This window comes from Chiroxiphia lanceolata, chromosome 3, assembly GCF_009829145.1.
Source record: "Chiroxiphia lanceolata isolate bChiLan1 chromosome 3, bChiLan1.pri, whole genome shotgun sequence".
In the NCBI taxonomy this organism is placed as follows: Eukaryota; Metazoa; Chordata; class Aves; order Passeriformes; family Pipridae; genus Chiroxiphia; species Chiroxiphia lanceolata.
The window spans coordinates 57082975-57110133 of NC_045639.1; the positions used below are offsets into that span (position 1 = coordinate 57082975).

General features: G+C 42.2%; 1 protein-coding gene across 5 annotated transcripts in view; it reads left to right on the plus strand.

Moving 5' to 3' along the window:
• The first annotated feature begins 5674 nt into the window (after nt 1-5674).
• NHSL1 (NHS like 1) overlaps nt 5675-27159 on the plus strand; it is a 183422-nt gene continuing 161937 nt past the window's right edge. For 3 of the 5 annotated variants that reach the window (XM_032682701.1, XM_032682702.1, XM_032682703.1), the window contains exon 1: nt 6277-6823. In XM_032682701.1, the coding sequence (XP_032538592.1) occupies nt 6466-6823 (358 nt within the window). In that variant the 5' untranslated portion in view covers nt 6277-6465. Of the gene's footprint in view, nt 5768-6274; nt 6824-27159 lie in introns of those variants that run through there. The other 2 variants (XM_032682700.1, XM_032682710.1) reach the window with 2 other exon arrangements.

A 27159-nucleotide genomic window follows, 5' to 3' on the forward strand; every position in this document is an offset into this window, starting at 1 on the left:
CTGCTAAGTTCTTTGAATAATAGGGATGAAGGTGTTAAGAGTTACACTGCTGCCTTTGTTTAATGGTGATGATAACGTGGTGAAGAAAATCAGCAAAAATATTACAGAACAAAATAGAAAAAGGAGCTCAGCTCCAGGCTTCAAGAAGGTGCCTGACCCAGGGATATGTCAGACAAGGAGAGCTTAGGGTTGACAAAAGTTTCAAACAATTAATGTCCAGGGAAATAGGATCCTGTAAGTAACCTGTGTCAGAGAGAAGCCTGTCATCATCAGAGAAGTTCCACTATTAGTTTTAAAAGAATATCCATAAGATTCCATTTCTGGACAAGGAGGGAGTCTTTTGGGCCATGCTAGGTATGGATTCCACTACACAAAAATACCAGTTCCTGGTATCGGTAAGCTGGAAGAAAAGTGAGGATTGAAAGTTCTGCTGCATAGTCAGGCAAAGGTGATCTGTGGCCTAATATAGTATCATAGTAATTTAAGGAAATCTAGCAAAACAGCTATAATTTTTTTAATGGTAACTAATTTTATCATTTTGTAATATTTCTGTAATGTACAAAAAGTATGCAGTCATGAAGTACAGAAATAGGCAAAATTCTGGTACCATTTAACTTTCTCAGGAGTCATATCTATTCCCATTTTCTGCCTACCTGTGCTGGTTTAAAGGTAAACCATCAGGAGAAATGAACCCAACTCCAAAGAGATTATAAATCAGAGTTACAATTTAATAAAAGTAATACCATAAATACAATTATATGGACAAACAATTGGTTTAACCCACAAAACCCAGATGTATAACCCAGCTCCCTGGGGCATGAACAGAGTGGTATTCATTGGCCCCTGCCCTGTGCCTAGCCTGTGGTCCCCCTGAGTCCAGAGTAAAAGGAGAGGGAAAACCTGTTGGTGAGATTGCTGTCGCAGTCTGGTTGAAGTTCTAGTCCTCCTCTGGATCCAATGAATGGTACCAGAAGTCTCAAGACCCCAAGATTATACACCCTCAGGTTCAGGTAGGAATGCCCAGTACCTCCCCCAGGGCAGGGAGTTCCACAATGAGTGATTGAGGTTCAACAAGGCCAAGTGCCAGGTCCTGCACTTTGGCCACAACAACCCCCTGCAGCACTACAGACTGGGGACAGAGTGGCTGGAGAGCAGCCAGGCAGAAAGAGACCTGGGAGTGCTGATTGACAGGAAGCTGAACATGAGCCAGCAGTGTGCCCAGGTGGCCAAGAAGGCCAATGGCATCCTGGCCTGGATCAGGAACAGTGTGGCCAACAGGACTAGGAAAGTGATTCTGCCCCTGTACTCAGTGCTGGTGAGGCCTCACCTGGAGTACTGTGTCCAGTTCTGGGCCCCTCAGTTGAGGTGCTGGAGCAGGTCCAGAGAAGGGCAACGAGGCTGGTGAAGGGACTGGAGCACAAGTCCTATGAGGAGAGGCTGAGGGAGCTGGGCTTGTTTAGCCTGGAGAAGAGAAGGCTCAGAGGAGACCTCATCACTCTCTACAACTACCTGAGAGGAGGTTGTAGCCAGGCGGGGGTTGGTCTCTTCTCCCAGGCAACCAGCAGTAGGACAAGAGGGCATGGCCTTAAGCTGCGCCAGGGAAGATTTAGGTTAGATATTAGAAAGAAATTCTTTACAGAGAAGGTATGGAATGGGTTGCCCAGGGAAGTGGTGGATTCTCCATCCCTGGAGGTTTTTAAGATGAGGCTGGATGTGGCACTTAGTGCCATGGTCTAGCAACTGTGGTGGTAGGACTTGATGATCTCAGAGGTCCTTTCCAACCCAGCTGATTCTATGATTCTATGATTGTGAGTCCTGGGTGTGAGGACAGGAGCATCCTCCTAATTTCACAGGCCTCTTAACAACCAGTTTATAACCTGCAGGGCCAGGTGTACTCTGGGCAGCTGCTGTAAATGGTCTATTGTTAACAGTTTCTGGGAAATGGCATGCAGGGTGTAGAATACACAGTTTGGGTTACACCCACACAGTGATGAACTGGTCCCAGCTGTTCTAACTAGGACACTACCTTATGCAGGTTTCTTTGAGAAAGGTTTTCTATTGAAGACAGAAATGAAATGCATGATGATTAGAAGAGCCCAGTGGCCCAACAAGACTGGGAGCATCCACATACTTTTGGTTAACCAAGAAAGAATAAAATGTCAGAAAACATACTTTTCTTGCAGAATTGCCTCTATTTTAAGCTTACACCAAACTTCTACAGCTCAACAGCCGAAGTAAGTCAAGAATACATAAGCTGACTACGTGCCCAGGACACTGAGCTTGCCTTCTCAATTACAAACCAGAGTTCAATAGAGCTGCTATGAGTGTGACCAAGAAATGTCCTCCTCCATCCCTTCAAGTTGTACTGTTATTATTTCTGTGTATACACTTGGTTGGGTTTTCCTAGCCTACACAGGCAAATAGCAAGCTTGAATCTGTGGGCTAAAATACAATGGATGAGCTTGGTGCCTCCAGCTGAGGAAGAGCTGTCTGATGTTTCATGGTTGGCCATGTGACTCTTGTACTACTGCTTGCTATTTGCTTCTGAGAGCCCAAAGGGATTGCAGAAGCAAGCCGAGGGAATAGCAGTGTTCATTCTGCAGTAGGTGATGAGTAAGTCCCACAAGACTTGTCTTCTGTTTCTTGAAATAGAACATCAAAGTTATTAGGTCTTTCATTTGGTAATTTACTTTGAGGCTTAAAATGCTGAAGGATGAAAGCTACAATTCAGACATAATGAACTTTCCAGTCAACTTGGACTTTCATTAAAAATTAAATCAATATTGACTCGCAATATTTAGTAAAGTCTCTGCTGTCCTTTTGTCTACCTTTCTCCTTTTCATCTCAGTTTTCTAGGCTCTGTTCCTCTTCTGAGAGGATCTCCCACTCCTGACTGAGGGTATTTGGAGGTGTGAGACCCAGAACGCTGTGTCACAGGTCTGCCAGGCTTAGCTGGGCAAGTGGAAGTGACTGCTGCGCACTGAGCTCACAGACCTCCTTCTCCAGTGGATGCAGCTGAATGGGGAGAAGCCCCTCACTCCCACACCACGATTGACAAAAATGGTGTTGTATGAATGTGCAGGGCTGTGAGCTGCAGGAATGGGTCACTTGAGGGCAGTGGCTTGCTGGACAGCAGGGAGCAGCACTGGGGCTGTCACCCACTCTGGGCAGTGGTGCCTGCCTTGCCTCAGAGTCCCCCTGGGCCTGTGGGAGTATTAAAAAGAGTCAAGAGCATCCTTGCAGTCTGCCAGAAAAGGAAACATTTTTCAGCCATAACCACTCAGCTACCCGAGGGGGGTGGGTGTCCCTAAGAAAGTCTGTATTTCTGCTGACCTTAGAAATTTTAAATGCTTCCTTTCCAACATGATGAATACTTTAAATCTCCAACTGTGTAAGTATTTAAGCTTCATTTCCTTTCCTATGTCCCTTCCTTTAGCACGGGAAGAAACAAGTTTGAGACCACTCTTTACTGGTTTCAGCCAATCAATATTTACATTTTCTTTAACACCTGTTTTTTTCTGAGTGTTCCATACAGTAACAGCCTATCCCAGAAAAACAGACCACATAAACTAATGAGGAAAAAAGTATTGTTCTGGAGTAAGCATACAGACTTTGAATGTTTCAGGAACATCTATGCATTTAAAATTCAGATTTATTTCTTAACTTGGTTTAACTGGCAGTCCTGAAAAGACCTTATTTTTTATGATACATTATTCCCACCAGAAATATTCAAGCTGTCACAGTAGTTTATTTTGCAGTTTGCAAACATATAAACCAGTGAAATAGGTAAAGTAGGTTTCACTAGCAGTGAAATTCCACAGTAGCTGAGGCTCTTTACTGAACTTAGGTGCTGTCTAAAGCTTTGATTTCTTGTTATTATTCTCTCTGTGCTCAAATCTGTTTTAAGTATTTTTTCCCACTTACAGATAAGAAAATGCAAAAATATTTGCAATATCAGGATTTGATCTGAATTTTCAGAAAAGATTTTAAACTGGCAAATGTACCTTTTTGAAAATATCTATTGCTGAACTTAAAAATTAGTAATTTCCAATCAAACAAACATGCTCACAGTCTTATGATATCTGCCCTGGCAGATGTGTTGCTGTGAGTTCTTTTCAGCTGACACCTGAACTGAGCTCTTTGCTCATTTTCTTCCTACTGTGTTTGATATTGAAGTCCATGTCATACTTGGTTTCTCCATGGTACTCCTATAGTTGAAACAAAACATACAAAGAATCACTCCTCTCCATTCAATCATGCCAGTGAACAGGACACATTTTTTATCAAAGGACTACCCCAAACAAGCATGTCTAAGAACTAATGAAGGCATTGTGTCCCAAAATAAAACCAGAAGAGTCCAATATGAAAGAATGCTGCTTTCCATCCTCTGTTAATCAATCCTGACAGCTTCCCCATTGCAAGACTATTGCTTTGGATTCCTTATATGCTTAAACCTCTGATTAAACACCATTTCGCCTGTTTGCACCATGTTCTTCTCATCAGTTTCTACAAATATTGCACATGTGCACTCAGTGGTACCGTCTGTAACAGAAAACCAGTGGTAACATTCCAAGTTGCAAAGTTATCCTTTGGTAACCTGTTTGGACAGAGGCGTGAAGAAAAGTGGGTTTGTTCTTTATTTTTTTAACACTAGATGGCATTGCTTCCTCCTCCTCCTCCCCCGCCCCCCCTCTCAACCCCGCCAAGAAATACTTGAAGATGAAACTTTCCTTGATTAATGTAAGAGAAGAATTAATAACTTGCAATTTTTGCTATGACTATCACCCCAAGACACATTTCCCATAGATCTAAACTCTCATACATGTTACCAAGCCTTTGGTTTGTATTCCACTGCCTGCAACCTTGTCCACAAACTCCTCCATGCACCAAAGAGTTCCTCAAACGCTACCGCTGGAATAGTTTTTTTCGTGTTTCCCTTAAGTAACCAAGGCTAAAAGTATGGATAATAAATACTGTGATAAAGAATATTTTGTTACATAAATTGTGTGTCCTCAAGATGCTAATGGAATGGCACAGTGGCCTGGTCTTTCCTTCTCCAGCCGATTCTCTTTCTTTCATCACATAGTTTCATCAGCTGCAGCAGGAGCCAGAGCAGGTTATGAGGCAGGAAGGGACTATACAACCACTTTTCCCCAGGGCCCTTTCCCACAAGAAGAGAGGGATTGGGTTCCTCTCTTTATCATATAGCAGGAGCCAGAGCCAGTAGGGCATTGTCCAATTAAAATTAAATAGCAGCTGTTGACAGTTGCGAGTAGGCTAAATTGGTTCTGTAGGGAATAGCTCATTAGAGCCGTCATCTCCATGAAGAGCTGATTGTGTCCTACGCGGGAAAAGTGCAGGGGCTTCCAAGGCTGGAACCTACCTTCGGTCCACACCAGCATTACGTGCAAGGTTCGATGCAACTCGATGTCATGTTCTGCCTGAGCCAGAGTTTGCTTCTCCTACCTTAATGTCAATCTTACTAAAAATTAACCACAAACAATTCGCCGTTCCCAGACAGGCTGATCTTCTTTCCCTGCCCTGGAGCAGCACCTCCGGCCTAACCCACGGCAGGGCAAGGGGCTGGGGCGAGACCCGCCTCCTCTCCGGCTTGGCCCCTTTCGCCGAGCAGGGGAGGCCGGAGGGGCTGGCTTCGCCCTGGGGAGTCCCGCTGGCCCCAGCGCCGCGCCGCGGGGCCGGACCAGGAGGAGCTACCTTAGCTGTTGGCTGGCCGAGAAGGGTGAGACTCCAGTTTGGGAAGCCACAGGTAGGCGGCGGCCTCTTTTGCTTTTCCCAGGTTCGTGGAGGTTCCCCTCCCTCCTCTCCCTCCTCCTCTTTTTCCTGCTCTCGCTTTCCGGGTTGGGAGTTTGGTGCGTTAAGAAAAGTGCCTGCAACAGCGCGGGGTTCCCCAGGTGGGGCTGGTCCGGGCTCTTTCTCTCTCCTCCTTCTCTTGTCTGGCTTTCTTCCTTAGTGGCCACATCCAGGGCGCTTCAGTCCCCCTCCCACGCTTCCTCCTCTTTCTCCCGCCCCATCCCCACTTCGGGGAGAGAAAGCCGGGCTTTTTCTTGTCTCCCGGCCGCCTCGGGCTCTCCCCGGGCCCGCCGTGCGGCGGTGCTGCGCCCCGCTCCTCTCCCCCTCCTCTCCTCTCCCCTCCCATCCCCTCCCTCCTCTCCCTCCTCCCGGGGCCGCTCCCGCCTCCGGGGGCCGCTCCCGCACATGAGCGCCGCGCGGGGCTTCCCCTCCGCCGAGGCGGCGGCGGCAGCTCCCCCCCGGCCCCGAAGCGTGTAGCCCGGCCGCCCACCCGCTCCGATTCATTTGTTGTTGTGCTGTTCTCCCTCCTTCCCTCCCTCTCATCTCTTTGAACTTTTGTCACCGCGGCCGCTGCGCGGATGAAGACTTTTCGTGCCGGGGACGCCTAGCTTCTCCCGCTGCCGTGCCCGGCGCTGCCCCCCTGCCCCGGCCGCGATGCCGTTCCCGCTGAGGACCCTGGAGCCGCTGAAGCTGTGCAGGTTGGAGGAGGCCGGCGGGGATGGCGCGGAGCGGGGCGGCCCGGCGCCGGGAGACCCCACTGGGGCGGCGGAGGGGGGCGGCGGGCGCCGCCGCGGCGCGGTGCCGCTCTTCGGGACGCTGGAGCAGGTCAGCTCGTACGCGCTGGTGTCGCTGCTGATGCAGCTCTCCGACCTCTCTCGCTGTGCTGGCGACATCTTCGGCGGGATCCTCAGCGAGGCGGACTCCCTCTGCCACCGCAACGCCCGGCTCCAGCGCCGCCTCGGCGCCCTGGAGGAGCTGCTCGCCCGCCTCGACCACCGCAAAGTCAAGATCCGTGAGTACCACCCTTCCCTGGCGCTACGAGCTCGGCCGGGACGGTGGCGGGTCGGCTCGGGGAGCGGGAGGACTGGCCGGAGGGCGCCCGCCCAGTGGCGGAGCGGTTGGTGCGGTAGGCTGGGATTTAGTTAGTTATTTATTTGAAAAAGAAGTGAAAGAGGGGAAACTTAAGCGTCCCCGTCTCGCTTTTTCCGTGCTCAGGTGGCGGCGGCCGCTGCCGGTCCCACCGCGGCTCCTCCCGGGTCCCCCGGGCTGCAGCGCGGCTCTGCTTATCCCCCGCCCGGTGACCTGGCCCTGGGCTCTCTCCCGGCGGCTCCGGCGCTGGATGTCGCCCGCCCCGGCGGGAGGGGCGGTGTCAGCGTGCGGAGCCGGTGACTGCGGGTGTTTTCCCAGCGCTTCTGCCTGGCGGAACCCTGACTCGCTCGGGAGAACGGGTCCGCAGGGAGGCTGGCCGGGGGAGGGGGGCCGCCAGCACTGCCAGCGCCGGGAGGTGATAGCGTGGTGATCCCGGGGGAGTTTGTTTGTGTGTTTATGCCGGGTTTGTGCTAAACTTGGGATCAGCGGAGCTTCTGACAGGTCAGCCCACATGCCTGATTAATTCTTTTGTGTGTGCATGGGAAGACCTCAGTAAATAGAAACTTGGATGTACTTTGCAGCTGATTTTGCGTCTCTCGTTTCTCCCAGGCTTCTGTTCTTTGTGCAGCACTGATCCCAAACTTGTATTTTCAACTTCATACGAAGTACAAACATCAAAATCTAGGTTCAGCCTCAGACGCCTAAGTAGTGACAGCATGGGGAGGTGGATTCAAAGTTTCTTTTATAGCCTGCAAAGTGCCCTCAGAAGTGATTAATTGTACACCTACACAGAGTTATTGGAAGAGTGTTTGTTTTTTTCTGAGCTTGACCCAACTTTGGAGAAAGTAAGAATTGTATGTGGTACATAGGGTTTTGTTTTGCATGGCCAAGCTCCCAACAGGCAATGTGAAAGATGGCTTACAACATCAGTTTGGCTTTCTCAATGTGCTAGAAACATTCAGGAGCCCAAGGAACTGTGTTGCAACTTTTGTGGCAGCTGTATAGGGTGTAAGCCCCAGTCTAGGTTGCTGCTCATAGACCACCAATAGTTTTCTTTTGAATGGAAGTAGAAAGCTTACTTTGCATACGAGCAAAACTGATAAGGAAGGCCTTTCACAGATAAGATTCAAAGTGTATAAGCCCTGTGTGGGTTTCATTGTGGAATTATTCCTTATGGTATATTTAAGTATATGGTTTCTTCAAAGGAGGACACCTTCATCATCCTTACCAAATCTTATGATTTGGCTCAAGTTTTGTGTAAGGCTCAAGTTTTGTGATAACCAGTTTTACTTTTTTGGTGCTTTGTAATTGTGTGACAAATTTAAGAAGCATTTCTTCCTCACCAGGACAGGTATTCCCTTTTCTGCCAATATAGTTATGTTCATCTGGCATGGCATGGTGCAGTCAGACTTGAAATGAGAACATGTTATTATTAGGCATACCTGCAGTACGGTGTTATATCATGTTAATATCCTGATAGAAAGTGGTATTTATTTATCTCAGTATAAATAAGGTGCTAATGATTACCGTACACATATGCAATGCATCTAAAGGGAAGGGTGAAATAAGGCTAGTGCTGCACTGTGCAAACTTTGAAATTCTACATGTATCAGACTCTTAGTTATTGTATCCTCTCTTAGTCATCATTTTGCACAAATTATATATTTGCTACTTTTTGTTGTTGTTGTTACAGCTCAGTTCTTTGGGCTAAGCCTGTTATTGCTTTTAATTTGATGATCTTTGTTCTTGTCATTGTAATGCCCAAAACTGGACGCAATTCTTCTGTTTGGCTTTCTCTGTTTGATTTTAAATTCTTTGCTAAGTGGCACCTCTGCTGTCAATTCAGTTTTACTTCTTGAAAGCTGCATTGCTGCTCCTAATATTTACTTTTCAAAGAGCTTATCTGTTGAAGTCGAAGAGAAATAATGATTATTTCTTCCTAATATATTTTTTAGGGTTTTTTGGTTTTGGTTTGGTTTTTTAACTTTTTTGTTTGTTTGTGAAGGAAGGTTATTTTATTTGCCCATCAGTCGCCAGGATGTGTAAGCTAAGCATTTTGACCTGAAGTTGCACATAAAGCCATGACAATTCTCTTCTTATGGGCTTTCTAGTTATTGTAATCTGGCCAAGGAGATCAGGTAGGATGATCAGTTGTAGTTAGAATCATGAACATCTCTACAATGCAAGCTGTCAAGGCTTGTCTGCAAGTTTAACGCTGTTTCTGACGTTAAAGGGAAATATATGCAAAACAAAGAGAACGGTTTAATAATGCTGTCTTTTTTTGGGAACAGCAACAAGGGGCATTTTTCCTTCCCATTTTTGAAGATACGGAAGCCTCATGGAGAAAGATGTTTGCTGGTGCAGGACTATAAGAACAATGAGGATTGTCAACAAATTTAATTGCTTTCCCATTTACTAGATTCTTACTAATCATAAACCTTGTGGGGCAGATATTGTAAACTACTGTGCCTCTTGTGGTGCACATGTACATACACAGGTGCAGCATGACAGATGATTTAAGTATTTTGCTGTGGCTTTCAGGAGGAGGGGATGGGACATTGTACACCTGCTTTTCAAATCAGAGGTAATTTCTACTTGAATAAATGGCTCTTGTTCTCTTTGTGGGGCCCCGACAATAATTTCCTCTTGGAACTGAGGGTCCCAGAGTGATTTTTGTGATCCCAGCATGATGTTGTATGGGAAGGACCAGAAGAGGACTAGCAAACTTCAGATCTGGGTCACAACCACTTGTTGAAAAGTAGCTGCAGACTGGCAGCTGGTAGAAGATATGCTATGTATGTCCATGGTGCTTGGGAAAAGTACATACTTTGAAATTTTGGGAGTTTCTTATTTTTGTGCTATCGTAATTTTGTTTCAAAGTAAAGTTTCCAGGCAGTACCCTTCAGATAACTGGGGTCCATTAGTATTTGTTCATCTCCGAGCACAGGCAGGGGTGTGAGGGAGGGAAAGCAGGCACAACAAAGCTCTTTGTCTTCGGTTAGTCATTCTCTGCGTTTGTTCACTGTGTTTGCTTGTCTGTCTGTACGGTGTGTCCTTGCGTGTGTGTAGGATCCATATGCTCCTAGATATAGATATTAGAGTATTAATAGGTAAATGTGTCTCAAATTATTTCTGCTGATTCTTTTCTGTTATATACTCCTTGGTATCCTGAAGTGAATGGATTAGTTCAAGGACATCCATTCATTGCTCCACACGGGAGGAACTTTGTGATGTGGCAAACTGGTTAAGGATGTGCTGTATTGCAGGAGGTGCTACACCTTTGCAATCCTTACTAGGGGTTAATGTCCCCATCTGTCAAGAGTGGCTGTAATTCTGCCATGCCATTCAACTGGGAGGCCTGCTTTCTGAGGATTTGGTATTGGCATGCCACATGTACTCAGAGAGTTTTAGTTTCACATCCACTTCAGGATATTGAAGGTAGCTTTCAGATGTATGGAGTCTTGGTGATGGTTTTTTTGGGAGATCACCACTGACTCTGCTCTCTCTGGTTTGGCTATCTTAAACTTTTTGTCTAGGGTGGTAGAGAAGCTTCTCTTTATGCCCCTCAACCGAGAAACTTGTGCTTGACTCTATTTCAATACAAGGATATTTTTAAGATGAATTAGTAAAATGCTTTCCTGATATGTGTTTATTTGAACTTTGCATGATGAACAGGGTGTTGTGCCATAAGAAGGGACATCAAAATATGATGAGACGTCCTCGTGGGCTGATGACTGGTTTATAACTCCTGGTGGTAGGAGGCACTAATGGCACAAGATGGCTTATAAAATTCAAGTGTAGTATACAGTATACCTTAGTTCAGCTGAGTTCAGCTCAGTGTCTAGAGAATTAATTAGATTTGATACTTTTTTCATCAGGTTTTCATTAAGCTTATGTGTGTTGCTGTTTTGCATGATGTTTTGTCATATATTTCTAGCATCCAGCTGCTGGAATATGTTTTGCACCACAGGACTTGCCTAACAGCTTTTCATTTTCTAGCAGTGTGCATCAGTAGCTAGCATGATGCATCAGTGACCTAGCATTAGGTGATGCAGTTTTTCATCACTTTCAGTCCTTAAACGTCAGGGTGGGTGAGGACAAGCACCTCTTTGAAGTGATCAGAGCTCATCAAAAGGCATATGATGGCAGTAGAGAAGTCTTGCATGAATTACCAGGCCAGCTCTTGTGAGGAAGGATGTTTTTTTCCGTTAATATTTGTCTTCTACCATCTGCCAGTATTTATACAAAAATTAATACGGCTGTTCTTTTCTTTGGATCCTAATGATTTGACAGTCTGAAATGCTGTCCCTTCCATCTTCTATGCTATTTATTTTAAAGTCTTTCTGAAGAGATGTTTTGAGAGAGATGTTGGGAGGTTAACCTAATGACAACTTCTGGTTCAGTTTCTCCAGTAGTAGGATGGGGTTTGGCCAGTTGTACCTCCTGTTCTAACAAGAAGAAACAGATTCTGTGGGAGGGAGGAAATGATACCTCCTAATTAGTGTTGTTGTTGTTTAAAATCCTTCAGTGTTTGGTTTTAAAGGCACAGTATAATAATTTGATTTTGATGCAGAATGTGTATACATATGTATGGGTTTGTTTTTGGTTTTTTTTCTCCAAGTTTAAGCACATTAATGCAAGAGAGCTTGGGGGATGGGGACTATGGCTTTCAATTTGTCTGCATGATGGAAGGCCAATCCAGTTTACACTTCATCTCCTGCTATTTTGTTTAGTAAGTATTTTCCACTCTTTGTGTGCAAGGCAGTACTGGGGCACATTTCCTGCTTTAGCCGAACAGGAAGCTTTATTCAGCTTATTCCTAGGGAAACCCCTCCTCCATCCCTAGCCACCAAAAGTGAGCATTATTCGAGACAGTATCAGCAGTAAGCAGGAGATGAAGGGGCTGGCTGACTTTCTATAGTTTCTGGTGTAAGGTCAGAGAATACAAGATGTTCATCATCCTGCAGCAACAAGGACAAACCTTCTTTAGAAAAAGGTTTAGAAAAAAAAAAAGCCAGACAACACCTCCCCTTCCCCCCAAAAGAAAACCAACCACATCACAACGAAAAACCCCAAACCAACCACCAAAACCACGGTGTGCTGTTGAGAAAGCTTTGGTAAGAAAAGACAGGCTCTCAGGTGAAGAATTCTGTTCTAGCAATATTTGGGAGCTACAGTTCATCTATGATACTCTGCAGATGCTTGAGATGACTCCACTGTGGTACTTCTCTCTGTTGCCATGTAATACAAAGATTCAACAGCAAAGTTCAGCCATGTTAAACAGTTAATTCCTAAGTTCTCCTTGGGAAAAAAAAAAAAGAAGGAATTTTCTCTTTTACCCTGTTGTAATTATTCAGTTTGCTGCTCAGAAGCAATATAACTCTTGTTTTATTTAGCTAGTGCAAGACTAATTATCTGTGGAAATTCAACCTGATCCAAAGGAGATTTTGTTTGAAATAAGCAGGAAGAAAGTCTGAGTTAGAAAAAGATTTCCCATGGGGATGGTGGGCCAAGTCGTTGTCCTGCTGAGTGGCAAAGCTCCAGCTGAATTCAGTTTGATGAGGGTTTGGCTTGCTGTTTTGAAAACAGTTGACACTCTTTGGCTGAAATGTAGAGCTGCTTTGTACATTGCTCAGAACCTATTATACACCACCTATGAACGTTTATTTCCGTAGATCTTATGATTGGCTTGATCATTCAGGAAAACAGTGTTTAGGAGAGGTAGTTAATGAATTAAACATACTTGTATTTAGTTGTTTTCAATTAGGGTCTATTTTGAAGGTTGCTAGATATTTTAGGATACACTAAAATGTCTTCAGAAGTTTCTTTTCCTATTAGTATTGGCACAGTCTCAGCTTGTTTGAGTGTGAGCTAGTAACCTTGGTCTTGCGGGCTTCTCTCCTAAAGCTGCTAATATGAATCTCCTGCAGAAGAGGCATTTCTTTTTTGGATGAACCTATTAACAAACATAAAACAACACAGTGGAAAGCCACTGAAATTCCTCAAAACCTCTGTCCTGGAATTTAAACCAGCCTCTAATCAGTGGAAAGTCAGATGAGGCTTTCAAGGGGGATGGGGAGCAGAGTATCCCACATATTGTTAATGATTCCTGCATCTTCCATTGAAGTGTTTGGTGCTGGCTGCCATCAGACACAGGATAGTGTGCTTAATGTTGCCCAGGCCAGATTCACTGTGGTAATTCCTGTCCCTTTTCCATGTTTCTGGGTGAAGGAGTGGCAATTCCCCTTTCCTCATGTTTCTTTTTTTCCCCTTCATGCTCAAAAAAATGATACAATAAATGAAGGCATGTGCTTTGGTTCCTGTTATCAGGAGCGCTAGTGCAGCACAAACAGAAAGGGAGATTGAGAAGTAGAAGGAATTAAAAAATGCACATTGAAAGCTTGGCAATTATGCAAAGCCCCAGTTTCTTTTGTAGTCCTAAACTAGCTATCAGCAGGCGAGATCAAAGCTGTCCACCCTAACAGTTAACAAGATCAATTAAAGATGCTAATTAAATGTTGTTCTTGGCTGTAGGTTGGATAGGAAACCTGCTGGTTGGATGGCAGTCTCCAGAAAGCCTGGATGACACGCCACTTAAGAGACTAGAAAAAATATCTTGCTACCTGTGGGTTTAGCACAGATTAATGTGGGTGGACTTTGCAAGTTGTTTGTGCTTATATCCTACTATGTTTTAGTTGGGCAGGGCTGCTTCTGGCTCTAGGCTGTTGTGGTTTTTTTTTCTCTTCGTCATTTGTGAATTATGGTGGTTAAGTTAGGTTTTATTTATTTATTTATTGGCCTCTTGTCCTTTAATCAGCATTGTGCATATGAGATTTTATTGCCTTTTAAGAACTAGGAGTAGTTAGAATATAAATGTTTAAGGTCCTACTGAATGTGATTGAGCTTAGGGTGCTGTGCAATCTGGAGGCAGGGTAGTTACTCCTTCAGAGAGAGGCAGCGCCAAGTAATTGCCTTGTCATAACGCCTCTTGGTAATTTCCTTGACTACACAGTTTTTAGGTTAAGACCCGATTAATTTTTAAAATTTCTTTCTTCTTGTTTTCTCTTCCTCATTTTCTTTAGACTTTCCACCCTACATGTTCTCTGAGCTGCCTCTCCATCTTCAGCCCCGCCTGTTCTGAGGTCTGACAGTTTCAGCATCTTCTCTGCACCTCACCACCCATGTTGTGCCTGTTAAAACTGGCCTTGAGCATCTCCCCTTCCTCAAATACAACACTGTGCAGGCCTGATAGTTGGTTGGGTTAGTGGGGAAGAAGGTGAAGGGATGGGAGGTGGAGACAGGGAAGGGTGAAATTTGATGGAGCTTCTGGCTTTCTCATGATATCCCCTCTCACCCCTCCATTTCATACCCCTTGGTGTTAGCCCCTGTGAAAGGCCTTCCTGGCTGGGATTGTGGCACAATGGATAGCACCATAATTAGTTTTAATCCTGCTTGAGTATGTCCCTTTCTTAATTTTTATTGCTTCCTTTCCAAACATGTCTATTGCTCTGCTATAGGAGTATAAATCAAGAGCAAAACCATTTACACCATTACAGTGGTGGAAATGAGAGTGTCAAGGTATTACTTGACGTAAAAAAAACCCTCAAAAGAATTAACTTTAATATGTATCTGTGCCTGAGTTCTTATAACTTTTGAACTTATAGAGCATTCTAATGTTTCGGTAGATTTAGTTTCCCTAATCTACAGGCAATCAGCAGTTCTGTTTTAATTTGAAATCTTGATAAGAAGTGTATCTGTTAAGTTGGTTGATTGGACATTCCTTTTACTGTAATCAGGCTGTAGCCTAGCTAAGCAAATTTTGATTATTCTAAGATTGTAATTTTTTAATTAACTTAGCTCCTACTTTTCAGAGCTTAGGACTATAACAGATGCCTCCTGAAGTATATTGGAACTATGGATGCTATCTGAAGAACTGAGTCACTTTTTTTTTCTACTAGCAATAAATGTTAATCATAATGGAAAAATGATAGAGATTTTGAGCATATTGAGTAATAGTGACAATGGTGGAAGTTTTAAAATTTTTTAAGTTTGTTGTTTTTTTTTTTTCTGGTTGAATGGCCAAATGGAAAATGAAAATGAGGTTTCTACACTATACTTTATATAGTAATGGATTGTACTTGAATGCTTTTCTTTCTCCTTGTTCCTCCCAATCTTTTTTCCTTTTAGTATCAAAATGCTGTCTACAGATGAGCTCTCATTAGCTTTTAAGGGATGGGGTAAATATTGCTGCTCACTGGCTTACATACATACTTCTGTGTCTGGTTGTTACTCTGGTAAGGTTTGTCAAAATCTTGGGTTGGAGTAAGAAAGGAAGCCCAGTCTTTCTCCTTGCAAATGGATATCTGTCTTTTATTTTCTACTTTAGCAAGTTTTGGCTTTTGGCAACAGATGGAGTTGGCTTACAGGAAGATCAGCAGGACTCAGATGAGTCCTCTGTGGGTTATCTCTAGTGGCACCTTTTGTTCCTGTTGTATGGGAGGGAAGAGCTCCAAAGCAAGTGGTGTTGGCTTTCCCTTTCTATTCAGTATCTTGTTGATGGTGAGAACTGAATCTACTTGTGAGGCTTGAGAAACCAAGTGATGTTTAGCTAATGCAGTACCTTTAAATGTTAAAAAAAAATCTCAAAATGTTGTTAGCCTTAGAGGTTGTTGTTATGTCCTTAGAGCTGCTTAAAACAATTTGAATTAGAAAAAAAGAACCCTTCTACCAGAAAATGGAAACAAGCTCTTACAAAACTTTTTGTTAACTGTGGTACTTTATTTTAAATTTAGAAGCAAAGCTGGATTGATTACACAGCAAGATCCACTGCCCATTATTCTGGACATGAGGCAAATAAAATCCTTTCTATTCAAATTTTGAATTTTTTTTTCCTCCCTCCAGTATATGTCCTAGACACTGAAAAAATATTTCTTTGCAGAAGAATCCAAGAATTTCTGGAGATAGTCACTCTGTAGGATTGAAGATACATGTCAATGTGTATATGAACAATAATGCAGTTAAGTATATCGTTATAGTCTCCTTTATACTATTTTGATTTGTAGCGTTGGAAACACAGACTATTATGTGAACTTTATTATTTTAAATATGAGAAAGAAATAAGTTTTTTCTACATTTGTCATGAGGAAGAAAGAGAATGAAAATACAGCAATGTTCATAATATGGCTTGGTGTGTTAGTTTAGATGCAGTTTTGTAAAACTTGTTTGTTGAGCTATTTTCTTGCTATGTTAAAATAAAGACAGGTAGTTACCATGTGGTTCCTCCTGCTAGCTTTATTTTAGCAGTGTGTGTATGTGATAGAAGATTGAGTATTTTGAGGTATAATGATACTTATCATAAAAAGTCATTCTGCATGGCTGAATGCATGCTGTAGGCAATGGGTATGGGAGGAAATGGGTGATAATGGGGTTAGAACTGAAGAGTTTTGTACCAGTTGCGTTCAGGACCTTGACGGAAACCAAGATATGGGAAACTGGTATAGCAACTGATCTCCACAGGGCCAACACCCTTCTCTGTATCTCTGGCTGCTGCCCTCGCAGTGGAGAGCGTGTGCAGTCCTGTTGGGCAGGCTGGGACAGCCTGAGCTCTGCAGGGAGCAGTCCCATGGAGAGGGGGGGCCCTGACCCCGTTGGGCTGCAGCTGGGCTCAGCCCCAGTTGTGCAACATGTGCCGAAATGGCTCTGCCTCAGCGCTTCCCGAAATCCTGGGAAGCATCATGTAGCGTTTATCTCGTCGTGGGGAGGCAAGCATGATCGTGACAGTGGTGGTTTCAGTGTAAATACTTATTGCAGTTGATTTTGAAATTACAGTTGCAGTTATATAATAGTTATGAAATAAATGGAATTGTAATCTATAATCATGATCTTTACCTTCAGGAAAGATAGGAAAGCTGGAGAAAACAAGGTGAGTGTGAGCAGTTGTCTTGCCCTGCCTTGTCTTGGTGGTCAGCGGTAAGAGAGGGCTGCCCTTCAACAAATCTCTGGCATGGAGAGGAGGGAGCTGTGCTCACTTATCCTGAATGAAGGTTAAACTACAGTGTTGGCCTGCTTGTGATAGCAAATTTCCTTAAAACATTAGAAAGCACTTACACAGCACAGCCACAATATAGATTTAACTGTGAGTTATAAGACTCTTTGCCCCGAGACAGTCTAGTCTTAACACATACAAATGAACCCAGAAGATGGTAATTTAGTTAAGTGTGGTTTAAAAAGGTCTGTTTTGAAGAACCAGAAGTTTCACAACAGTTATGGGCTTTCTTGAGGTCTAGAGGAAAAGCAGATAATTAGAAATCCATGGAGTGTTTGCCTGAGGTGAAGAATAGCACAAAAACATAGAGATCTTGGTGCTTTTTAGTTTGTCATGTTACAAAAGTCTCTGTCTGTATCTGTTACAGAGACATCGTGTCTACTTGATGGTTATGAAGACCGAAACCATCTGCAATGCTTATTATCTTGCCTGCTCCCACTCATTGCTGAGTTTGGCTTGAATTCTGTAATTTGTGATGTGCCCCGTGAAGAGCGTGGTATGTAGCACAGGAGGGAGTGCTCTTTGAGGCGTGTTGTTTTGACCCCGTTGCTCTAACCGAGCATGTTTGCCTCTCCCACCCCTTTTCCCAGCACACAAAATACAGTAGCTTTTTCCTTACAAACCATTTTGTTACTGTTAGTAACCTTGCTGGCAAATTGTGAAACTTACTGCAGTCTGGAAATAGCTACGGCTTGTAAAAAGTTGGATGAAGAGTGAGTAATTTAGCGTTGTACATAGAGATAATGTGCTGCAGGTTAAAGCATCAAATATTTAAGTGATTTAAATGCATTGTGTAGTGTGACTGGTAGAAAAATGAATTAGGTCATGACAGACAAAAGCTTGTCTTCATTTGAGCTCCTGTCAGCTTGGCATGTTTGTGCTCTGTTGGCTTTATCACTAGTTACATCTATGCACATATGGTATTTCTAAATTAGATTATTATTAGTGGCTGATAAAAATAAAATATGAATAAACTTAATCCTGCCAACAAATCAAAGCGTGGGTGTATTTCTACTAGAAGTTTGAGCTAATCAGGGAGAATCCCAGGATATCTCAGCTTTTAACAGAAATAGCCAGTACAGAAAAGGACTGATTGACAAAAGGCAGATACCACCAAATAGCAAGCTCGGGTATGAACTCTGTAGGTGAACACTGAAGTGAGCAGGGTCTTTCTCATCACTCAGCCTGAAAATTCTGCATAATCATGGTTAGCAGTAGAGTGCAACCTCCATTTACAGGGTGCTATAAGAGATACTTGAACTGTGTGACGTGTGCTGCAGTACCTTTTTTTGATTTCTCCCCCCACCCTGATGGTTGTTGTTGAAGCTGAGACGGTGAGTTTGAATGGAATGAAATGTTCAAGAAAAAGTTCTTGAGGCTGCTTGAGCAGTCACCAAAGGTCATGTATTGAGAACTTTGCAACTGAAAGGGTAAACCTTATAATGTTCCCATGGGCCCACTTCTTGAGGTTTTCCAGGTCCCCCTGGATGGCATCCCATCCCTCAGGTGTGTCAGCTGCACCACTCAGCTTGGTGTCATCTGCAAACATGCTGAGGGTGCACTCAATCTCTTCATCTATGTCATTGATGAAGACATTAAACAGAACTGGTCCAATACAGACTCCTGAGGAACACCACTTGGTGTCCTTCTGGACACTGAGCTATTGATCGCTACCCTCTGGCTGTGACCACTTAATCCAACCCCCTACTCAGAATAGGCTGAGTGTGAGCCAGGTGCTGAGGGTTGTGTGCAGTTGAGTTTTGGCTATCTCCAAGGATGGAGCATCCACAGCCCTCATTAGTAAAAATGGTTTTCCGTGTGTTTAAATTGAATTTCTTGTATTCCAGTTTGTGCTCATTGCCTCTTGTCAAAGCATTATAACCAGGAACACTACTACACTCTTTTTACTGGAAGGCTGTCCAAGAGGAATGCTGATTGGACCAAAGATGGACCATCTGATCAAGAATGCTGGGGTATTCTGTGGCCTTAGGTAAATGTCTTAGCACATTTATCTGAAAAAGGACGGGTAAGGGAAGGTGTTAGTTAATTAAGTAATAAAACTGGCAGCCAAAAATAATATTATAAAAATTATAATTAATATTTTATAGTGTTTATTTTTATTTATAATTATTTATTTGAGGACTTCTGAACTTGCAGTGCTTCTTTGGAAACACTTTAATACTGTCAATAAAAATACCTATTGCTTCTGTTGAAAGGCAAGGTAATAAACTTAATCTCAGGAAGATGGAAACTGTCTCCAGTGGAGATAGTGGAAACCACTTCCAGTGTCTCACCTTACAGATACTGTTGGCAATGTCTCTTAGGGAGTGAAAAGCATTCACTGTTTGCAGGAGGAGTCCTGAACAACCCTTCCGCACGCTTAAGAATTTCAGCAGCGGCTTCTTTTTGAAATTCTGACAAAGGTCCTTGGCTAAGTTTTTGGAAACTGTCTAGGATCTAGGTTACATATCCACAGTACCCTATTTTTTGCTTGTTGATGGGAGCTTTATTAAGCAGGATAGAAAACATACCATATAGTTCTGTTCTTCGTCTTGCTTGAGGCAAGTAAGCAAACTCCAATGAGAATTACAGGAAATACCTTTTTGATCATCCACCCCAGCAGTTGATCAAATAAAGCAGTTCCTCAGTAGCCTGAGTTGCTGCTAATTAAACACATTTTCCTATCCTGCCCCTAAGTAAGCAATCTTTTAGGCTGCCTTAATTGCCAGGACTGTGCAAGCGTGACAGTGCTTTAAATGAAACTTGTGATTTAAGGGCTAAATAAAAGCTACTGGAGAGAAATAATTTTATTTTAAAATGTTATACTGCAGGATTATCTGGTATTTTACATAACCCATAACTTACACACATGGATGGCAAACTATCATTATACATTCATTTCTTTTTCAATGCAAGTTCATAAACTCTTGTTAAAGTGTCCAAATTCACATAGAAGAAGCCAAACTGGCATTCAATAAAGCTATATTTAAAGCTCTTGGCAGGACTTTTCCCATATGAAAGATGTTATATATAGGCTCTTGGAATAAAACTCTAAGAAGTTTTGGGATGACAATTCTAACTACTGCCAGATCATCCTAAAATTAAGAGATTTTTAAATGCTAGGTCACAGTTTTGTGTCAGAGTTCTCTTGTCTTACATTGTCTTCCTATTGTACATGTAAATTGATTTTTCTTACAGCACCTCTGGGAAATACCCACTGGATAAACTTGTAATCTCAGGTATTTGGTACCTCTGTTGCTTTTTGCTGTGGAATCTTGCAAAAATGGGGTTCACTGAAAAGTCTGACCTTAAGTATTTGAGTGTCGTGAATGATTTTTTTTCCTCCCCTATTGTGTTTCTAAGGAGAATAGTTGTAATCTGTGGAATACATCCTGTTTTCTCGGCTGCAATGAAACCCTTGCTTTTTTTTTTTTTTTTTGTAATACCTTCTATTTTTCTTCTTTGTTAAGGCTGCCCACGTCTGACCTAGGACTTCTGAAAGACAAAGACTAATAGAGATGTGTTCCTTTGTTTTTTACCAGAGAGGAAAAGGTTGGCGTTTTTTAAACCAGTTAGTTTTCCCTGTGGTGCTTTCAATCAAACCTTGTGTGTCTGTGTGTATGTCTCTCTCTCTCTTAATCAAAGAAAAAAAAAACAACAACCCAAAACTAAAAAACGCAACAGCAACAAAAAAAAAAGCCAGACAGAAAAGCCCCTATCAGGTGCAAACAATTGACTGACTATGCCCAAACTGTAAGAAACTCCAAAACTGAAAAGCAAACCTTAACAACAAATAAAAACAAACAGAAAAGTCTCCACCAGGTGAAAACAACTGAGTGATACTGCCCAAACTGTAAGAAAGCCAAAAAAGTAAAGACCTTTTATCCTAAATGTGCATATTTTGATTTTGTTTTTCTAATCTGTATCATTAGTAGATTAATCCACAGTAACTTTTAATTTGATTATATTCCTTGATACACATTTTTATATAAATAGATTGTGTAGTCAAAATTTCTTTTTACATGTTTGTTGTTTACATTTAAGGTCAAAAAAGCATGTAGGGGTGAAAGTCTGGGTTGACTTATGATTTGCATTTTCCAGCATCAGTTTTGACCTTGAGTTGCTAAGTATGAACTTGGAACAAAAGAGCTTTATAGAAGTGGTTGATGGATGGTTTGTAATATTGAAGCTTCCCTCCCCCATGCTCACATCCTCAGAGCTCAGTCTGTAGTTACACTGAAGCACTGCCTTCATAGGGAACAGTCTGCTGCTTCAGGAGTTAAAAATACTGAGGCTGGCACTTTGGGAATTTGGGAGACTGTTTATAATAGTGAAGATGTAGGAGACAGAGAAAAGTGAAAACTGTGTAGGTAAGTTTTGGGGAGTTTTTCTGTCTTTTAATTCTTTTGGGGGGAGGATATCCCCCAGTGTTTCCTAATGAGGTAATTGTTTTAAATCAACATTTTGCCTATCTGTTGCATAGGTAATGCTATTGTATTCCTTTTGTCTTCTCTCTGCAAACAGCTTGCTTTGTGTGGATTGTGGTATGTTTTTTTAAATTACTTTTTTATGAAAAATGCTTTTGATCCTATCTCTCTCCAGCTTTCCCCCCCATTCAGTAGCTCTAGCTATCACAGGTTCATGTTTTGTCAAATTTGCTGAGATTCTTCTCACTGAAATGCTATAAAAAGAACAAGGCGGTTTTTTTGGGAGGAGAAGGAATTAGCAGCAGTGGAAGTAGCAATCTGAGTAGTGGTATATCCAGGAATGCTCTGCAAGCCGCATATTGGAACACTGAAATTTGAAAGCAGAGTTTCTCTGAACTAAAGATTGCCCTTGAGTTTTTCATCAAGCTTTGTTAATGTCCAGTACTGAGTATGGTGTAAGAGCAGGACTGCTGCAGAGTGATAGTGTGGTGGGTGGTGTTGAGCTGGCAATGTGGCTCCCACCTGGGCTTCTGCCAGCGGTCTGGGGTGTCCTAAGATCAGCAAATGGGGAAACCTGAGTGCCTGTGCTGTCATATCATAGAACTGTTTATGCTAGAAGGGACCTTAAAGCACATCTAGATGCCTCCTTTTTGTGTAATTAATTACCCTGTTTTGCTGTGGATGGAAAAGGTAAATTGATTACAAGAACAGATGGCACAAATGGAAAGGCATGGACTGAAAAGAAACAAAATTAGCATGAGGCAGGCATCAGTCCCATTGAACTAAAAAAATTCTGTCCTCTGAAGTCATCTTGCAGTCAAGTTAGATTCTCATGTATGTTGTCTTACTGTTACCGGTGGAGGGGTTGGTTTATTTGTGAAAGAAAAATAAACAGATGAAGTGGAGGGGAGTGTCACTTGTTTTGCTAGAGGGAATTTTAGGGAAAAACCAAAATGAATGCGAAAAATCAACAACAGTTAAAATGCTGTGGATTAAATCCAATGAGTACTATAGATGCTGAGAGTGCTTATGGTTACCGACATCCCTATGAGACCTCTAATAATGACAGCAGTCTGTACTGTAAGCTGGCAAGATCTCCTTTAGTATGGTTTAAGACTTGTTTGAAGGTCAGAGATCTTCCTTTGCAGGTCTTGTAGAGACAGATCTTGATTTTGGAAACAGGGAGTACTGAAGTGGGTACAGAAAAATGGGCTGATGCACAAAGAACTGAGAAAGCTCTGTATGAAAATACTACTGCCACCACCATAAAAAAAATTAAAAAAATCCTTAAGTGGAAGAACAACATCCCTTCTTTGAAGGCTGATGTTTCAAAGTGAGCCACAGTGTAGATGTGACCATAGCTGTAGCTAAAAGACGTTCTCACTCAGAAGCATCAGAAGGGCTTTGAGGATGGCAGAATTCCCATTGTACAGTTAAACAAAGAGAACTCAGAAAGGTCAACTGCCACATCCAGGCAAGCTATTAGCAGAGCCTGCATCTCAATCCTGCTGAAACAGGAGATCCCAATGGATTAAGATGCCCTCAAGTTCATAGGTTGTACAAGCTTGATCTAGCTGGAATTGGTTTGCCTTCTGTTGAACTGTACTTTGATCAGTTTGGCTTTGATGAATAGGGCATCAGTGGCCAAATTTATCCACCAGATCTGAGGAGGCAAGGAGTAGGAGTGTGGTATTTTGCAGACTTGGTCTGATTGTGACGATTAAGACAACTTTAATGATAAAGGAAAAGAATACATTATTTCATGTAACATTCTGTAGACATTTAAATACAAGGTACTGCTTTTTACCCCAGCGTTATATGAAATTAGTTTTTTATTATCATTTTGGTGCTCTAGGAAATCTACCACAAAAATACCTTCCCTAATGATCCATATATTTCAGTGATCCAAAGGTGTCTTGGATTTCCTGTTCATCTGCTTGACTGTGTGCATGCCCAGAGACACATTCCACAACACTGTGGTTCATGCTTGCTCCTTCAAATCCAGCTTGCTCTCTTGCTAGTCTGCTGGTTAGTGCCTGGGCTGAAATCTTCTGCCTTAACAGTCCTGAAAAGCCTTCCTCAAAAATCCCTGCTTTGATTAATTCTAGCAACCCGTTGCAAACAAATAGAAGAATGCTTTTACCAGGTAAACTGGTAAAGTATGGTAATGTACATACTGAAATGACTGTGAGAGGATTTCTGTGGAAAGAGTCAAATGATTTTTTTTTTTTACTTGGGTTCAGTAAATTTCACTGAAGATGTGTATGCGATATCTCTAGTGATTAATTGCTCTCAAATATTTATCCCAGCTGAGTTATGTAATATGACTCTCCGAAGGATTCCGAGTAAAAAGTCTGTGAATGGTAAATGTAAATGTCTGCAGTGGCTTTTGAAATTTTAGATGTGAAGGGTGTTAATGGGAAAAATATTTTACATAGCTCCTAAGATAGGGTCTAGAATTTTTTAAGGCCTTGTGTTTAACTCCCACTGATTTAAAATTTTGAGGCTTTACTATAAGTTGTTCCTTATGCTTCTGCCAGAACAAAAGTTGAGTGTCTTCAAAGAAATTAGACTAAGGCTGCAAAGTGAAAAACACCAAATGGAAAGGTATGTACCTAATTCCAGCTGCTACCTGTGAAAATCTGCTATAATACACTTCAGATGGTACAATGGGGTGCTATTTCTGAGTACCTCAATAAGGATATTTTTTTTGGCAGCAGGATGATTAAGACTTTTTCTCGGTTACATGGAGTCCTAAGTTATTCAGAGTGCTTTTTGCTGGCAACCCAGAAATGGGAAATGGACAAACACTGAGCTGAACACGTAGAAGTTTTCAGTATATGTAGAAAATTAAATTTCAGAGTTCACAATACCTGTACCAATACCTGAAGATCATGATTTTTCTTTTACTTCTTTTGAAAATGGTGTTTGCCAGGGCATAGCCTTTCTGAGGTGTTTGGAGGCAGGATGGCAACATGTCTTGTGCTGGAGTGCTGAGATCAGCATTGTCTTGGGAGTCTTGTGCTTGCTGCATGCAGAGAATGGGGAAAACCAACAGTTTCTCTACTTGAATGTAAAGGAAGCATGGTAAAACAGCTGTTGTGGTAAAGGAAAGCATACTTGAACACACGAAAGTGTGAGATCTCCAATCCAGATAGGCAGACAGCCTGTGCTTATCTTACCTCTGTTCACACTCACTGCCTCAAAACCAGCTTTTGATGATGAGGCTGCTGATGTGCCCACGATTTTACCTAGGATGTGCACTACCACAGTCCTATTCCCTTATGTTGGGCTTTGTCTATCGCTCGTCAGTCAACTTCTTGAGTGGTATCATGCCAGCTGTGTTTTCAGCCCTGTGTACATGACAGTGGTGGCTTTTATTTCTTGATTGCCTGTGCCCAGCAGTGGCAGGAGACATTTGGCCCATCCATGCTGTGTCGGTGCTAGCTCACAGCAGACCCCCCACTCTCTCTCCAAGAAATGGCAGTCCAAACTTGTTCAGTAGGCTACTGTTGGGACCACTCTCACTTCAGTTGTAGACTGGTTTCTTCTTGGATGCTGGGAAGATCTTGGTGTTAGTGTAAATATAAATAAAATCAGACCTAATCTGTTTGTGCTTAGCTGACTAGTGTGACCAGTGTTAAGCACAGCTGATTGATTTGCTGGTATTGTTTCCTTACAGGGCCATAGCACAGACCTTGAGATACTGGGATGCTATAGTAATGGGGCTTGAATAGTTATTAAAAACAAAAAGAAGAGGATTTTTGCTAATGTAAGAATGTAGTGCAGCATTTTTGTGTGTTTCATCCTGTTTCTTTAGGGATGCTCACATCTGCAGTCCATCATGCAGGGCAGCACTGCCCTTTCTGTTGTTGGGGAGGTCCTCAGTTGGTCCATGTCAGAACCTCGTGAGTAGATATGCAGGAGAGTACCAAGAAGCAAGGAGGAAAGCACCACTGGCAATGAAGTAGCAGTAGTTCCACCAGGCTCTACACTTAAATCAGGATCTTGAAACAGTTTTGGATTTCAGGGGAGCAAATGCTATATAGAATTAGTTTCTAAAGCTCTGAAAATCACATGTGGGTTTTTTAATGTTGAGGAAAAAGACATTAGTCTACACTTGCATTCATTTTAAAAGTCATTGACTTTGCACTCTTCTGTTTTGGTATGCATATAACAACAACAAGAAGAAAAAGCAGCACTGACCCAAAGTAGGTGCTCCCATGACTTCACAGAAGGATGGACACAATCACTGGCTGGCACGGAGGCAGCATGGGACATGCAGTGGGGCATCCTGCATCTCCTAATGAGCAAATGGGGAGAATGATTTGGGCAAATGTGGCCAAATGGTGCCAGTTAACAGGAGTTAGAGCAGTCCCTGGTTTCAGTGGTACTCAAAATAACATCAAACAGGAGCCAGCTCTGGTACTTCTTTGGCTACCCCTCCATCACTTTATAACCACTCAGTGTTGGCAGTGCCTCTTTCTACCTCTTCAATGCCAGTGGCAACATTTGGAAAAAGTATCTGATTCCAAAATAAATGTGCACATGCAGATTTGCTGAGAATTAGAACAAAGTGTGAAATGAAAACAGATTTAGTTATTTTGCTGTAAGTTGGTATGTAGTTCAGCTCTCCATTACCACTCCTAAAGGATATAATAAATACTGAAGAGTTTAAATATAAGGCTTGATATTTTCTTTAGTAAATGGTTTTGAGTATGGCGTCCTGAACTATTTTTAACTCTGGAGAGCAGTTAACAGTATGAGTGTGTTTTTCAGGATTTTTCTTCAGCTTATCAGCTCATAGTCCATTGTTTAGAGGAAAAAAAATTCCTGTTTATATATTTTTTAATTAAATACCATTACATACTCATTTATTGTTTTAATATCAGAGGTAGAGTGGTGATGTTTTTAGGGTTTCTTTTTTTTAGGTTTTGTTTTTTTCTTTTTTAGAGCTGTCCTCACAGTCCTTAAAATAAAGCATGATGTACTGTCTCCCAACCCCTGCCTCCCCCAAAAGAAAATATATTTCTTTCTCAAATGTAATTCAGAAATTACAGGTTGAGTTTTATTAACCCCCTTCCCATGCTCCCTGTAAGCAGGTGTGGCCTGATATCCTATATGGAGTCATTCACATTATTGCCAGCTGAAATCTGTTCTGTGTATATAATTCCCTAAAGTAATGCTTTTTTATTTCTGAAACACTGAATGTCTCATCACTGTGTGTTTATGGCAATAGCGATATTTTCAACCATAACAGTGTTACTCTAATTCACACTTGTGAAATGACTCTTCATTTTGAGGCATCTTTTGAGGCATTTGCCTTACTCCTGCAATAATTGAAGTTCAACTGAATAATTATGAGGACTAGCCAAGCTCATCTTTATTTTATATATTATTTGCTTGTTTTTATGGTTGCAGTTTATGTATTTGACAACCAAACCCTGAAGCAGAAATGACAAACAAGCCCAAACTGATGTATTTCTAAGCTTAGCTAAGCAGCAATGAAAACTCTGACAGCTATCTAGTAGTGGGAGTAGCAACTAAACTGGGTTAGTTATTTGAAGGCATTCATTCATATGTGGTACTTCCTCCATATTCTTCAAGTAGTTCCATTCTTTTGTTTACATTTGGAAGATCATCAGAGCTTCAGAAGTTATTTACTCACAAGCTTTATTTGCCATAGAAAAAGTACAAGTTTTTATGAATAAACTGCAATGAATCTGTGTCACATACATCTCTCACTGGTCAACATCAGATATGTGGTACTGATTTTTTTTTCTTCAG